Source organism: Lolium rigidum, chromosome 7 (assembly GCF_022539505.1).
Source record: "Lolium rigidum isolate FL_2022 chromosome 7, APGP_CSIRO_Lrig_0.1, whole genome shotgun sequence".
NCBI classification, from domain to species: Eukaryota; Viridiplantae; Streptophyta; class Magnoliopsida; order Poales; family Poaceae; genus Lolium; species Lolium rigidum.
The window spans coordinates 133,212,704-133,229,152 of record NC_061514.1 but is presented as its reverse complement, the minus strand read 5'-3'; the positions used below and the strand labels follow the sequence as shown (position 1 = coordinate 133,229,152).

Here is a 16,449-nt window from a genome sequence, read left to right as displayed (position 1 = left end):
TTCATGGCTTTTGTGAGAATATTGTAGAGGTATTCATGGATGATTTTTCTGTCTATGGGAATTTTTTTGATAATTGCTTGCGAAACCTTGATAAAGTATTGCAGTAGATGTGAAGAAACTAACCTTGTTCTTAATTGGGAGAAGTGCCATTTTATGGTTAATGAAGGAATTGTATTGGGACATAAAATTTCCGAGAGAGGTATTGAAGTTGATAGAGCTAAAGTTGAAGCAATTGAGAAGATGCCCTATCCTAGGGATGTTAAAGGTATTCGTAGTGTTCTTGCTCATGCTGGGTTTTATAGGAGATTTATTAAAGACTTTTCCAAGATTTCAAAGCCTCTTACTAATCTTCTTCAAAAAGATGTACCTTTTGTTTTTGATGATGATTGTAAGGAAGCTTTTGAAACTCTAAAGAAAGCCTTAACAACCGCTCCCGTAGTTGAACCTCCCGATTGGAATTTACCTTTTGAAATAATGTGTGATGCTAGTGATTTTGTCTGTAGGCGCTGTTCTTGGACAACGAGTAGATAAGAAACTGAATGTTATTCATTATGCTAGCAAAACTCTTGATGCTGCTCAAAGAAATTATGCTACAACTGAAAAGGAATTATTAGCTGTAGTCTTTGCTTCTGACAAGTTTAGATCTTATATTGTTGATTCAAAAGTTACAATTCATACGGATCATGCTGGAATTAGATACCTTATGGAAAAGAAAGATGCTAAGCCAAGGCTTATTAGATGGGTGCTTCTTTTGCAAGAATTTGATTTACATATTATAGATAGGAAAGGTGCCGATAATCCTGTTGCTGATAATTTGTCTAGATTGGAAAATATTGCTTATGATCCTGTTCCTGTTAATGATAGTTTTCCGAATGAACAATTGGCTGTAATAAAGGTGAGCTCGCGAGATAGTCCTTGGTACGCTGATTATGCTAACTTTATTGTATCCAAGTACTTGCCGCCAACCTTTTCAGCTCAGCAAAGGAGGAAATTCTTTTATGACTTGAGGCATTATTTTTGGGATGACCCACACTTATATAAAGAAGGAGTGGATGGTATTCTGCGAAGATGTGTTCCCGAATATGAACAACAAGAGATATTGAGTAAGTGTCATGGTAGTGTTTATGGAGGACATCACGCCGGAGATAGAACCGCGCAAAAGGTTCTACAATCAGGTTTTTATTGGCCAACTCTCTTCAAAGATGCAAGAAAGTTTATTTTATCTTGTGATGAATGTCAAAGGGTTGGTAATATCTCCGTACGCAATGAAATGCCTATGAATTATACTCTTGTTATTGAACCATTCGATTGTTGGGGATTTGACTTCATGGGTCCTTTCCCTTCTTCGAAGGTAACACTCATATACTTGTCGTTGTTGATTATGTTACTAAATGGGTGGAAGCCATACCTACAAAAAGTGCCGATGGTGAGACCTCTTTAAGAATGCTTTTAGATATTATTTTTCCTAGATTTGGAGTTCCTAGATATATTATGACTGATGGAGGTTCTCATTTTATTCATGGTGGTTTTAGAAAAACTCTTGCTAAATATGGTATTAATCATAGAATTGCTTCCGCTTATATATCATTCTCAAACTAGTGGGCAAGTAGAATTATCAAATAGAGAAATTAAATCTATCTTGCAAAAGACTGTTAATAAATCTAGAAAGAACTGGGCTATTAAATTGAAGGAAGCACTATGGGCTTATAGAACTGCTTATAAAAACCCCATGGGTATGTCACCGTATAAAATGGTTTATGGGAAAGCTTGTCATTTACCTTTAGAACTAGAGCACAAAGCTTATTGGGTTGTAAGAGAACTAAATAAAGATCCTAAATTTGCCGGTAAGAAAAGATTGCTACAATTGAGTTCTCTAGATGAATGTAGAAGTGAAGCATATGAAAATGCTAAACTCTTTAAAGAGAAAGTTAAGAAATGGCATGATAGAAGAATTATCAAAAGAGAATTTAATGTTGGAGATAAAGTCCTATTGTATCGGTCTCGTCTCAGATTTTTTGCAGGCAAATTACTCTCAAAATGGGAAGGACCATATGTCATTGTGGAGGTGTATCGATCAGGGGCAATTAAAATTAGCTCTCTGCAAGGTAATGCCACACAAGTGGTGAATGGACAAAGACTCAAGCATTATATCACTCGGTGATTCTTATAATGAAGATGTTGATGTTATTCGAGTGGTAACTCCGGAAGCCTTCATCAAAGGCCAAGTTGACAGTCCTGCAGAGTTCGACTTTGAATAGGTAACAGTTCTGGTAAGAAAAAGTTCGCGTTTAACTTTCCGAACAATGTTTTTACAACTTTTGGAAAATATGAAAAATTACGAGATCGAAACGGAGTGGAGGAGACGCACGAGGGCGTGCCCCCATAGGCCGGCACGGGCCCCAGCCTGGCCGCGCCGCCCTATGAGGGGAGCCCCTCGCTGTCCCTCTCCGACTCTGGTTCGACCTGGTACTTTCCTTTGGTCGTGAAAATTTCTGCTATATAATCGCCCGGACCCCTGGAGGTCCGTATATCATTTTCTCGTCGCGTTTTGTTTCAAGCTGTTTCTGCCAGGATCTGTTTTGGTCTAGAAGCACCATGGTCTCTAACAACAAGGGCAAGGAGCTTTCGGAGGAAGATATTCAAGATCCCGAGTTGAAAGAAAAATTCAAGGAGGATGAAGAAGAAGTTGAGGAAGTTCCGCGAGTATACCCGCGTGCCACCGTCGCAAGCATCGGAGTGGTGGCAAATCCGTTCAACACCAAGAAAAGCGCACGGATTAGCACCGGAGGAGGAGTCCCACGTCACTACCTAGCTCCAAGGACATCTCCTCCAGGCACCTACCACCCCTTCCACATTCTCATTCATAATAGTCAAACTGAAAGGGTTCCCAAGGCAGTATTGCCTAGCAAGTGGGATATAGATCGTTCTAACACTGCAGGAAAGGGGAAGCCTGAAGCTGAAGAGTGGGGAAACAACTCTAAGAGTTGGGACTCGCCGTCGGATATACTTCTTAACCGCGTCGAGCACAATTCGGAGATGATTCGCAACCTCATGTACAAAATTGATGAGCTAAAGGAGCTTGTTGAGAAGCTTATCAAGAATTCATCCACAACACCGAAGGAGTAATTCATCATCGGTATTGGCATCCCCTTGGTTTGTTCCAAGCTTGGGGGAGTGCCGCGGTATCACATCATCACTATCTTTTACCTTTTTACTATCAAGTAGTGTCATATCATGAGTAGGGAAGTTATCATATAAGATGTGTTGCGGTATGGAAGTACCTCTCTTTAGTTGGTTATCTATGTATCCCTTGGTGTGAGTTATCGTTATGGAATATTAATGAGAAGTCCTATCATTTACATATTGCACATCTTATTTTAGTTTGCAATCTCTATTATATGATTGATCTTGTTGTTAGTATTGGTATCACTTTGGGAGCATTGAGTAAATCTATTTGGTTTTGGCAAACTTAGCATTGGTCAATAGCAACAACACTTTAAGTTTAAGTAGAAAAGAGGAAATACATGTCGATATGTTATTATCTTTCTTGTTAGTTCCTAGCTTTGTATTCTGAAGTTAACATTGTTTGTGCTTACAAGGAAGATGCATGATTGTTTCTATCACATGTATATTTGTTTGTTTCCCTCAACTCTTATGCTTGCTAATTAACCTTGCTAGCCAAAGACCTGTACCGAGAGGGAATACTTCTCGTGCATCCAAACCCTTAAACCAAACCTATGCCACCGATGTCCACCATAACTACCTACTATGTGGTATTTCCCTGCCATTCCGAGTAAATACTTCATGTGCTACCTTTAAACAATTCAAAAATTATTACCTCTTATTTGTGTCAATGTTTTATAGCTCATGAGGAAGTATGTGGTGTTTTATCTTTCAATCTTGTTGGGCAGCTTCCACTAATGGACTAGTGGCTTCATCCACTTATCCTATAATTTTGCAAAAAGAGCCGGCAACGGGGTTCCCAGCCCCAATTAATTAACTTTCATTAATAACTCTCTTCACATGTTTTGCCCTCGATTCATCGTTAAGCAACTTAATTTTGCAATAGACACTCCTCCATGTTATGTGAAATGTTGGAAGGCACCCGAGGATTCGGTTAGCCATGGCTTGAGAAAGCAAAGGTTGGGAGGAGTGTCATCCTTAAATAAACTAAAGTACTTGTGTAAACAAAAGAGAAGAGGGATGATCTACCTTGCTGGTAGAGATAACGTCCTTTATGGGAGCCGCTCTTTGGAGGTCTGTTTGGCAAGGGGGTTAGAGTACCCATTACCATTCGTTGACAACAACAAACACCTCTCAAAACTTTACTTTTATGCTCTCTATAAGATTTCAAAACTTAAAAAGCTCTAGCACATGATTTAATCCCTGCTTCCCTCTGCGAAGGGCCTATCTTTTACTTTATGTTGAGTCAGCAAACCTATTTCCCTCCATCTTAAGCAAGCAATTGAATTGTTGTGATCCAATCATCTATATTGTGATTCATTTAATCATGCCTTTATTCTTCCTTGTTTAGTACAAGCTTTATCTGAATGAATATAGCTTTGAAGGTTATCAATGATTATGAGGAGATTATTATGATTGAGTATGCAAGTTTTGTTCTCAATAGATAAGTACAACCTGTTAACTGTTCTCTGACCAAGAACGAAGTTTGCCATCACCAATTATGATTTCCTATGCACCTTTATTTGTGATTTCCTTTTACTTGTTTCAAGTTGAATTATATGAGGAAGTTGTTCACTAGAATGTCTTGTGTGAATTAATATGATGCTTATTGTCCGTATTTTGTTTATCGACTCTTCACTCCATAAACATGTGGTCTTGTTTACCGAGTTCAGTTTCGCTTGGGGACAAGCGAAGTCTAAGCTTGGGGGAGTTGATACGTCCATTTTGCATCACTATTTTATATCATAATTTACTGTTATTCATTGATATATTTCATATTTAGAGATGATACTTATGTTATTTCATCTATTTTGCATGTTTCATGATTATTGGAGAATCGCGCACCGGAGTCGGATTCTCGCTGAAAAAGCACCGTCAGAATGCAATATTTCGGAAGATCAGCAATTGACGGAAATTATACGGAAAATCTTATTTTTCCAGAAGACGAAGGTAGCCAAAAGGAGGAGCCGAGGAGGGCCGCCATGGGCCCCCCATAGGCCAGCGCGGGCCCTGCCCTGGCCGCGCCGCCATGTGGGGAGGGGGCCCACAGCCCCCTCTTGCCTCCTCTCCTTCGCGTACTTCTTCGTCCCGAAAACCTAAGCTCCAGAGGATAGTCGCGAAGAGTTACAGCCGCCTCTGCGGGGCGGAAAACACCAGAGAGAAAAGAGCTCTCCGGCAGGCTGAAATCCGCCGGGGAAATTCCCTCCCGGAGGGGGAAATCGACGCCATCGTCACCGTCATCGAGCTGGACATCATTGGGATCATCATCACCACCATCTCCATCATCATCACCGCCATCTCCACCGCTGCACCTCGTCACCGCTGTAACAATTAGGGTTGGATCTTGATTGTTTGATAGGGGAAACTCTCCCGTATTGATTTCTACTTGTTATTGATGCTATTGAGTGAAACCATTGAACCAAGGTTTATGTTCAGATTGTTATTCATCATCATATCACCTCTGATCATGTTCCATATGATGTCTCGTGAGTAGTTCGTTTAGTTCTTGAGGACATGGGTGAAGTCTAAATGCTAGTAGTGAATTATGTTGGTTAGTATTCATTGTTATGATATTTAAGTTGTGGTGTTATTCTTCTAGTGGTGTCATGTGAACATCGACTACATGATACTTCACCATTTATGGTCCTAGGGGAATACATCTTGTATTCGTTTGCTAATTGCGGGGTTGCCGAAGTGACAGAAACCTGAACCCCCGTTGGTATATCAATGCAGGAGGGATAGCAGGATCTCAGAGTTTAAGGCTGTGGTTAGATTTATCTTAATTACTTTCTTGTATTTGTGGATGCTTGCAAGGGGTATAATCACAAGTATGTATTAGTCCTAGGAAGGGCGGTGCATTAGCATAGGTTCACCCACACAACACTTATCAAAACAATGAAGATTAATCAGCTATATGAAGCGAAAGCACTAGACTAAATTCCCGTGTGTCCTCAAGAACGTTTGGTCATTATAAGTAAACAAACCGGCTTGTCCTTTGTGCTAAAAAGGATTGGGCCACTCGCTGCAATTATTGCTCTCGCATTTTACTTACTTGTACTTTATTCATCTGCTATATTAAAACCCCCTGAATACTTGTCTGTGAGCATTTACAGTGAATCATTCATCGAAACTGCTTGTCAACACCTTCTGCTCCTCGTTGGGTTCGACACTCTTATTTATCGAAAGTACTACGATACACCCCCTATACTTGTGGGTCATCACACACCATTGCAGCTCGGGCGGCTGCGATTTGCAGCAGCGACGGTGGGGATTTGCAGCTCCGGTGATGGGGGATTGCAGCTTCACCCCATAGCATATGTAGCACCTCCTCACAGCATATGCAGCTTCGCCGTCACTGCCCGGGATCGTGTCCTTTGCAGCATCGGCGGTGGGGATTTGCAGCTCCACCTCCCGCCCTTTGCAGCTCCGGTGATGAGGTGTTGCAGCTTCATCCCGCAGCATATGTAGCTCCCCTTGCTGCAGCGGCGCCGGCCATCGCCCTTGAGGGCGACGAGGGAGCACCACCGGTTGTTCGGGAGCAATGCTGCACGGAGGAGCTCGCGCGGGGTAAGACGATGGTGTGTCGATGCTGGCGAGCGGCGGAGCATCGTGGGAAAATCGGCCGCGAGCGGCGGAGCATCGTGGGAAAATCGGTCGCGAGCGGCGGAGCATCGTGGGAAAATCAGCAGCGAGCGGCGGAGCATCGTGGGAAACCGGCGGCGAGCGGCCATGTTTCCAGCAGTAGGTAGAGTTGTAGATGGATGTGTATGTGAGATGGGAGAGGAAAACGAGTGGAGGAGGAGCGACGGTACAAGATAAGAGAGCCATCGTGGTGGGCCCTCCAACCGTCGCTGGGAATCAGGACACGCGTCACCAGATGAATCCGGAGGTCGCGAGCGGTTCCAGCCTCCGGAGGAAACCAAGCATTTTCCTTTATAGATCATGTCCCATAAAAATATTTTTCGGCACTACCTTTCGCTTATAAATATGTCCCATATACTATTTCATCAGGGTCTATAATGTGTAGGAGTGTTTTCGGGATGCCGATAAGAGCCTATTTTATGGCTAGGGCAACAATAGGTTTATTAGAGGCGCTATTAGAATTGCTGGTTGAGATGCTTTTATTTACTTCGAGTAACTAGGGAATATGGTTCTTTTAGATGTATCCCAAAAAGCCTCCAAAGTGGCATCATGCCAACAACTCGTGAAAAATATGGGTGACGTTCCCTTGTTGAAGGCGTCACGATGGTGATCCCACATTTCGAACTGACGGATGCCGTCCCTCCGCCTCAATATGCTCCTCTTGGTGGCCCCGCTTCGGGCAAGCTTCTGTTGTAGTGTCTTGCGGATCACCCTTGATTTCTCGCTGATGTCACATCCCTCTCACCTCGTCGGCCTAGCTACTTATAAACGGCCTTACTTCGGTAGCTGACGGCTCTCCTACTGCCTTGGGGGGCTTTGCTAGGTCGGTGGCCGTAGTTTCGGCCGGTGCGCCTATCCCAATGCCATTTGAAGATGTTGTGTTTCTGGTCTGGACCTAGCCTGAGCTCGGGGGTGGTGATTCGGGATCTAGGTGAAAACTTTGCAGGACCTCGGTATCTGCCGATGATGATGACGCATTCGCGTACCATGAACCTTCTTAGAGACGTCGTCGCAAGACCCCCCCCCCCTCCCCTCCTTTGGATCCTCAAGCTCTGCTAGGCTGCTGGCTCATCGTCGAGTCCCCCTTGGGCTGTTGTGTTGGTGCGTATGAAGTTTGTTGGTGTGAACTATGTCATGCTCGCTCCGGTGCAACAAAAGACAAAGCTCCCTCAACCTGGCGCTTGGTGGCGCTCGGTGTGTTGTCTTTTGTTGTTGGTTTGCGGTTTATCCTATGTGTTGTAACTCTTGTTGTACCTCCTAGCCGGTTGATGGCTTCGATAATTCAAAGTCGAGCTCATTTCGAGTCTTCCATCTAAAAAGTGAGGCTATAGCAAGATAACTACTTTCCTTGGATCCAACTTCCGGCGAACCCTCGCTGGCTACACTACAATTCTACAATGTCACTAACACCACAATGTCAATGGCATCACATCGATTGTCCGAGGTTTTTTCCTCCCCCACTTGTCACTGATTGTGCATCCGAAGCGGAAATCTTATTCCAAAACCATATTGTGTTTCCATACCAAGACCGGGCAGGAGAATAAGTCTCCCCCTTTTTCAGCCCGAGTAGAGATCAGCAGGGACTTGGCACCGGGTCGGAGCCGGAATAAGACTCGCCTAGTTGAACATGATGTTGATAGGGTAGAGTGTGATCGTGTTATTTTTTACCAAAAGACTTCATGGCGCGATTTATTTCTTTTTGAACAAAGGATGCATAGCTCATTACATCAGAAATAATAAAACTTCGTTCATTGCATCAGAATTAATAAAACTTGAGAGATCGCAGTCCCAAAGTTGTGGGCGTGTTAATTAGTGTACGTGTGTACCCGCAGAGTGCATGGATTAGTTAATCCAGCTTGTTCGTCGCCTCTAATCTCGACCGAATGGAAGCAGCTACACTACATACGCCAAGCGGCAGAGAGCACGGAGCGGCGTCGCAGCGCCCGTTTAACTGCAAAAGAAAGCGCCTAATGCCGCATTGCTCATCAACTGCGCCACTTGCATCCTGAAACGTGCGTCAGGCGAGAATGAGGCTACAGCTCCTTCGACACGATTGGCACAATGCGCATCGTTATGCTTTACTCTTTGGTCACAAGCAGATTACGATTTAACCATTTTTAGACTCGCACCAAATTACCATTGCCCGAATGACAACTTAACCAAACTATACATGGCGAATTCCAAACGGAATGCGTTAGCTTCTTATGGATATAAGATCTATAGCCTGCATTCGGCAGAACATTCCTTTACAATTACGGTGCGATACCCCTCGAGGCAACTTCTGCTTTCTTAATCCTATCCCGGCTTTTCTCTCCCATCTCGCTCACTTTGACAAAATACTAAATGTCCCTGCTCCATTCGACTTCAGATTTGCAGAGGTCAACTGACACTTCGGCCGTAGCAGATTGAGGCAATGTACAGGTTCTTCGCCCATTTATCCTGCAAGTTGCGATGCAAGGTTAATATAGCTGGGCACAGCAACAGAAGATGCATGCTCTGGTACTGAACTATTGAGACAAACGCCATAAATGCCATGTAAACTATTTAATGGTAGAGGATATAAAGAACCCGGGTATTTTGTGAGCATTTCGATGATCCCGGGAGATACCTTTACATGGTTGCTGGGGAAGGCTGTGGTCCGTAGAGTTTCTTGTGTCTCATCTACTGGTTTCCTTTTCGGCTTGCTAAGGATAAAGGCGGCTTGGTCGATGGTGGCTGCTGAAGAAGTTATTCTGTAACCATGCTCCCATCGCCGATGGATGCCTTCACTTGGATACAGGAAATCCAGCTCTACAACCTGAAGTTGCATAAAGAAACTCAGCCTCATAAACTAGCAGTGCTATAGTCACAGGAATGTCTACAGAAATTTAAACTGGCACATCTATGGAAAAACATATTTACATGTGACTGACAAGGCCAACTTACAATACCTGTTCAGAATAGCCTGAGTTCCTTGACATGACTACTCCCCAGCGATTTCCAGCTGTGGCCATAGACGTTACATGGAAACCTTCTTTCCACTTTTTGCTGATCCACTTGAAGGGGAATGATTCGCTAACCTTGTACGACTGTTGAGTGTATGCAGTTCCTAAAAACATGACATGGTAAGAAATAAATCCAAATATGGATAATAACCGTGCGAGATATGTCACTTATGGAAGTGCCAAGCTAAACAACGACAAACAGAACAGGTAGCATGTTTATGTATCATCAACGGAAATATGGCGACAGAATGGAGATTTAAACTAGCACACACGATTGAATAAAAAGCGCAAATCACCGACCTTTGGACATTACAACTAATGAACTTCCATTGGATGCTCCAGCTACTGCTGTTATGTAGAAACTTTTCTCCCACTGGTCCATTATCCAGTCCTATGTGCACCGAATAAAGAGATTAGCAATCCCAAGTCAATAGCTTATCCAGGGTACTAATGAACAATGATAAAGCTTTATCACATTGTACCATACCTTGTGTAGGAAAACCGGTGAGAGTTCATAAACTTGGGAACTGAACCCAGTTCCTGCATCCATAATGAGAGCCCAAAGATTTGCTGAAGAAGCCACAGAACTAATGAATAGGCCATCCTCATTACCCTTTTGTATATGTTGCTGAAGCCTGTTGTCAGCCACATTGTAATGGTACCTAACAAAGAGAATCAAGATATATTAGCTTTAATTTCCAACAATAGATCGTCAAACTATTACAGACTGTATTTACATTAAAACCAAGATGAAATGATATATCATGAAAAATCCAGATTGGTCCTGAGAAGTGGGTATTTGATAAAGCAAAGGTATGCATGAGCAACGAAATATGACAAGCTAAGATTTGAAACAACTAACAAGCGCAAACTGAAATCCCGAATCAGTAGCAACTACAAGCACAGTTTCATTCAAATATGCAGAGAAATTTAATATTTCATAATCTATACATGTACCAGAGTAAATATGCAGAGAAATTTAATATTTCATAATCTATACATGTACCAGAGTAATGAGGCACTGTGCAGACTAGTTACACTTGTAGGCCACAGCTGCCGGTATTTGAGTTCTTAGATGGTTACCTTAAACATTGCAAACCAGAGAGTAATTGTATATCTACTTATTCCAGTTTCCAAGGTCATTATTAAGATTTACACCTACATTGACTATTTCACTGCACTCAGATGGTCCCAATTCCCAAATCAAGTAAAGAATCTTCTAATAAACATACGACTTTCAATATTTCATGTTGGGTTTGTTGCACGTTTAATACAGCTAGATTGCTTAGACTTGGGTTACAGGTCTAAGAAGAACATCTTGTCTAAACTAAACATAATAACATGGGAAGTAGGGCTATGATGACAATTAAAACTAACTGATCATCTACCCAACATCAATTCTGTTATGACTTATGACGATTCTTCTAACCGAAATAAATAAAATATCTACTCAATTTTGTCTCTAATAATAAGTTAATAACTCTACAGATAAAACCAAATCATTTTTTGGAATCGCCACTTTTGCAAAAAGAGAAGTATGAGAAGTTCAAATAGCATCAGTTGATCACATTTTGTATCATCTATTCTATTTCAATCATTTAATGTAATTACCTTTGCTTCATAGGCCGCCTCGCATTGTAAACTGAAATCCATTGTGATGCTGGATGCCCTAATCTAACTTTCTTCTTAGGCTGCTCATCTTCTTCATGGTTGACATGCAATCTTCCACGCTTTTGCCCCACCTATAATTTGGGGAAAAGGTTCATGATGGGAGACGAAAGGAAAAAAAAAAACTAAACAATAAATGCAAGTGCAGAGTAGACCTTAAGAGCCCCATCAATTCTGATTGGCCTTGATGCGGGCGATTCGATCAAACCATCAAACAGAGAAATAAGTTTGGCGTACTTTGGTTCTTCATCAAATTTCATATTTGCGACATTGTCAAAAAATTCTTTGAATGGAGCTGGACAGAAACTACATAGCATGTCTGGAGAAGTAGCCATTTTCTTCTTGCAAACAAGAAAACTCTTGGTATCTCCCTGTGTTGTCGACTGAAGTGAGTACCAGTAAAACATTAAGAAGTTAACTCAAAGGTGTTAAACCTACCTGGTAGCCTTGCCAAGGCAATCTTCCTTTTATTAGAAATATAAGGGTGTAGGCCAGTGACTCTAAATCATCCCTCCTACTACCTGTACGACCTAAATGGGCATGTGCACTTGCATATCTAATTGTTCCCCTGGAAAAAGGAAAGAAGAAGTAGATAAGTAAAAAGGAACATAGGAGAAGCAAAAAAGTAAAGATTTAACACAACAAACCTGAATATATCAGGCTTTTGATCATAATCAACATGGTGACCTGAGGAATCTTTCCACTTTGATGCTGCACAATTTAGACAGCGGCATATTAACAAAAACTTGTAAAAGAACAGTAATAAAGTACAACCGTGACCCTAAGTTTATCTCATGAAATACTGTAACGAAATGGGATTTTATACTTGGATAGAAATTCATTGAATAAATAGCATACCTAAACCAAGATCAACAAGGAAAAGCTTTTTCTCCTCAGGTGATCCAGGAAGACCAAGCAGAAAGTTCTCCGGCTTTACATCGCCATGAACAAACCTGATTAAAATAGGATGTGTTAACGTAAATGAACAACAATGTATCCGCTGAAGATAACTTCAAGTTACCCTTTGGAATGAAACTTCTCAAGAATTGATATGGCCTCTACAGCAATGCATGCTGCCATATGTGGAGGCATCCTGATAAAAATGTTAAATCTTTTAGTAAAGATTACAGAAGTACAACTGTAAGATTAACAAAGTAATTTCAAAAGGAACAAGAGGATTCTTACGCTTGCCCCAGTGAATTCCATACATCCCAAAGACTAGGGCCAAGGATATCCATTACCTAATTATTTGTTAAATGCAATCATTTTCTTGTCAAAAAATATCAGCTCAACAATATAGGTGATTAACTCAAATAAACTCACAAGGATATAGTAGTCGCCCTGACGACCCTTGTAGTGGACCGAAGGTACGCCATAGCAGCCATTGAGATTCCTTGTTATAAAGAAGGTCAATGCTCACTGATCAGAAAGCACAAAAGACAGAGCATAGTCTAAGTACAAAAAGAAGCTGACTCTACTTACTGATAAACTTGCCACTCATATGGAGGGGCATAATTGCACCCTTTACTGCTTCGGTGCTCAAACTTCAACGCAACCTATATAATCATCATACATAGCTTTGATTCATGAAACATAGGTTCTTTTTTTGCACAAATTATTTTATACTATCTAAGAGTGCAAACCTCATAGGCATCAGGACCAGTGCGGGCTGTCCCACCTGATAATCTTCTACCAACGTAGACTTGACCAAAGCCACCTTTACCTAGTTTCCTTTCAGTTAGATATACTGGAGAATTACCTACGTGAACCTGCAGAAATGATATGGTATTAGGAGCATCCGAGTAGCTTGACTGACAACTCAGACAAATAAGATATAATACTATCCCTTCTAACGTCATCATAGAGCAGATTTTTCAAGTGATATAAATCGAAGCAACAACGCAATGGACTTAGCTGTCGCATGTCATATGTGCAGAGATCTAGACTATGAGGTAAGGACGTAATCAGCAGTTTAACTCCTTCCGGGTCATGTACAAACAACTATATTCAGACTGCAAGACTTTAAGGAAGTAGGATGTTTGCAATGATAATCATCTGGGTTGTGTATTGGAATGGACGAATTTATGGACCTGCTAAGTGGGGATGGTTTGATGCTCTATGAGTGACTGACTGTTAATTCAGGACAGGCCATCTACTCCGGGTAGCCTTTCCCGCTAACAGGGTTGCTGGCATTTATGGTATTCTAAAGGAAAATATATATTTTTACTATTTAGGCTATATTAACTGCTAACCTCTTTCTAGAGCTACAACAGAAATATTTTATAACATTTGGTAACTATTCAACTGTAGCCATGTCAAATTTGCACAAGGCCTACATGGCTACATTGATGAATGAATACTCAATGCGATGGCATCACAGATACTGCATGAAACGACGGATAGTCCATGTACATTATAGGGGGGAATATTTATCTCTTCCGTGCTTTAAACATACAGCATAATAATTCTATATTTAGAATTACAGCATTAACAATAGGCCAGGTTCCACTTGTTCGTGCCCCATATGACCAATCCAACACAAAAGGAACACCCTAGGGAACATGCGTAAGATGAATACTGAAATCAATGCATATATTTTTGTTGAGCTACAAAACCGATCGAAAACTACGTGGATTGCAAATGGCGGTTCATGGAATCAAAAAAATAACGAGAAGCAATACCCTCTCAGGAATCGGTGATGTTGTTGATTCATCCTCAGCCCCTACAAGCTTCTCCGCACTTTCACCATCCATTCTCAAACCTTTACCTGCGAGACCCTCAGCAAGCTTGGCTTTCTTTTGACTGCAGTCAGCAACCTTATTCGAAGCAGGGTCCTTGGCTTCCGAAACAAGCGTGCGTGCAGAGACAGCTTTGGGTGGGTCTTCAAAGTACTGGTCCTTAATTGCAGGCCTGGACGGCCCTCTTCTCCCACCGCCACCAGCAGCGTATCTGCCCCTTACAGCAGGGATGGGAATGCGCTTCCGTGGAGCAGGTAGCACCGGTTTCGCAACCGGGGGCTCTGCTGGCTGTTGACCTTCAAGTTTCCTGGACCTCAGCAGCGCTAGGCGAGCACTGCTTCGCAGCTGTGGCATCCTCTCCCCATGCAACTCTTGCCGGCGTTCGACCCGTCAGAGCACCTTCCAATCTCCACACAGGTAAACACAGTTAAAATTATAGATCAAGGTAGCATAACAAAACAGAAGTATTCTCGCAAACACACATGGAAATCTATCTAACAGCTAATTTCATGTACTACCAATGTGCCCACAGCCACCCAAGTTAAGACCAAGCGTGACTACTCTGGTTGAGACAGCAGTAACCAGTTTCAGCGGGCTAGATCCCTAATCGCCATCAAGAGGAGGCCTGCCTCATCTTCATGCGTCAATCAGGCTGGGGCAGAGAGGGGGGAGCAAAGCAACCCCATCATCAGATGGCCCCCAACAGGAGGATTTGCAATGGAGAGAAGGAAATCCCTACTTGCCGCCAGATTAGCACCAACTCGGCACCCAATCTCCACCGCCGTACAGCCCACCCAAATCACCAACCCACTAACAACCCGTCCTTCGCCCAAAGGCCAAATCCGGCGCTCACACCGCCTGAAACCCGAGCCTCCCGAAGTCCGATCAGCCGGCGGCGGCGGCCAAATCGGGCCACCGACAACCCGTCAGGCGGCGATTTACTCCGAACGGAACGCTCCCACGCCGCCCGATCGCGCAGGAGCACGCCCAGACGCCATCCTCTGGCCGGAAAAAATTCAAAAAATACCAACGGAAAAAAAAGAGTAGAAAGACGGGGCGAGAGAGAGCGGGAGATCGGGGCGCCGGGATGCTCACATCGGCGTCGCGGCGGCGGCGACCGGCAGGGGAGCAGGAGGCCCGATTCGTGGCCTCGGGAAGCGCGTGGTGATGGTGGTGGTGGTGGTGGTGGGGAGAGGAAGGCACAGGAATTGTGGAGGCGGAGCTGCTCGTCTCGTCTGTATCGTCTCGTCTCGCGCTGATGACGTTTCTGGTTCGGGTCCGGCGCGCCGTGTGCGCCAGCCACCTCGTCATGCATGCTGTCGCTGCCGGATGGGGCCGCCTCGTCAGTCGATGCAGTCAGGGCTAGGCGGCCTAGCCTCCTAGCCTAGGTGCCGACGTGATTTGGGTTGGGACGAGGGTTGCAAGATGGATAGTTGGGGTTTGAGCATTTGGAATGTCTATACGATTCTTGATTTGTTACCCTAAAAATGATTGATTTGTCAACAGCTTCTTTTTTACTACTACTGCTTGATTTTGGTATCCTACATTTTGCTTGATTCATGCATCTTTGGAGGGGGAGAGGCCAGAACCACATATGAGCGTAAATTAGAATTTTCAACTTTTTGGTATAAAGAAAATTAATATTTATTTTCTAAATGATGAAGTAGGTTTATTTTGAGAATGAGATACAAAAAATACTGTTCCAAATGATACCTCTATATTTTTTTAGGTAAAGTTGGCCACATTTCAACTATTACGAATTTTAATGATTCATAGCTAGTTTCGCGCATTTAAATGACTTTATGCGATTTATTGAAAGTAATTTAAAATTGAACATTAGGTTGTAAAATTTTTGCTTTATTGAAAAGCTCTCTTTCTCTTCCCCACCTCCATCCAACGTCTCTGCCCTTGGCCTGGCACCGCCATCGCCGGACGCCCCCGCCGTCGGCGCCACCGGGCTCCCTTGCCTGCGTTGCCCCTCGTAATGGCGACGACGTGGTTCCGGTCTTTCAGCTGGAGTCTCGGGATCGTACGACGTGGCGAACGCCGTTGTCGCGCCTCTCCCGGACGGTGTGGGTGTGGTCTCTCAGCCGTCAAGCAAGAAGGTGTGTCGGGAGAGGAGGACAGTGGCCACCCGCGCGCACGAGTGGAGCAGTAAGCCGGCGGAGGGGGAGTGCGGCGGCTACGTCCGGTGGTGCCCGTGGTGCCGGCAGAGTCCCACGTCGGCGTTGTCC

At 43.4% G+C, this 16,449-nt stretch overlaps 1 protein-coding gene across 1 annotated transcript; it reads right to left on the bottom strand.

The window, feature by feature from the left end:
• Window positions 1-8,923: 8,923 nt before the first annotated feature.
• Window positions 8,924-15,405, bottom strand: LOC124673623 (casein kinase 1-like protein HD16). Its single transcript, XM_047209669.1, has 17 exons — window positions 15,311-15,405; window positions 14,159-14,622; window positions 13,121-13,246; window positions 12,960-13,033; window positions 12,801-12,870; window positions 12,663-12,718; window positions 12,499-12,570; window positions 12,336-12,430; window positions 12,125-12,188; window positions 11,916-12,045; window positions 11,633-11,848; window positions 11,421-11,551; window positions 10,297-10,471; window positions 10,110-10,200; window positions 9,756-9,913; window positions 9,434-9,622; window positions 8,924-9,264 (listed from the first exon to the last, which is right to left on the bottom strand). The coding sequence occupies exons 2-17, from the start codon at window positions 14,567-14,569 to the stop codon at window positions 9,205-9,207; spliced, it is 2,118 nt and encodes a 705-aa protein (XP_047065625.1). The 5' UTR covers window positions 14,570-14,622; window positions 15,311-15,405; the 3' UTR covers window positions 8,924-9,204.
• Between the last annotated feature and the right edge of the window lie 1,044 nt (window positions 15,406-16,449).

Coding starts and splice junctions, on each gene's coding strand:
- LOC124673623 (XM_047209669.1), bottom strand. CDS start 14,569: ATGCCACAGCTGCGAAGCAGTGCTCGCCTAGCGCTGCTGAGGTCCAGG. Junction 12,571..12,662: donor TGGAATTCACTGGGGCAAGC/GTAAGAATCCTC, acceptor CATTTTTATCAG/GATGCCTCCACATATGGCAG. Junction 11,849..11,915: donor TGCCTTGGCAAGGCTACCAG/GTAGGTTTAACA, acceptor TCGACAACACAG/GGAGATACCAAGAGTTTTCT.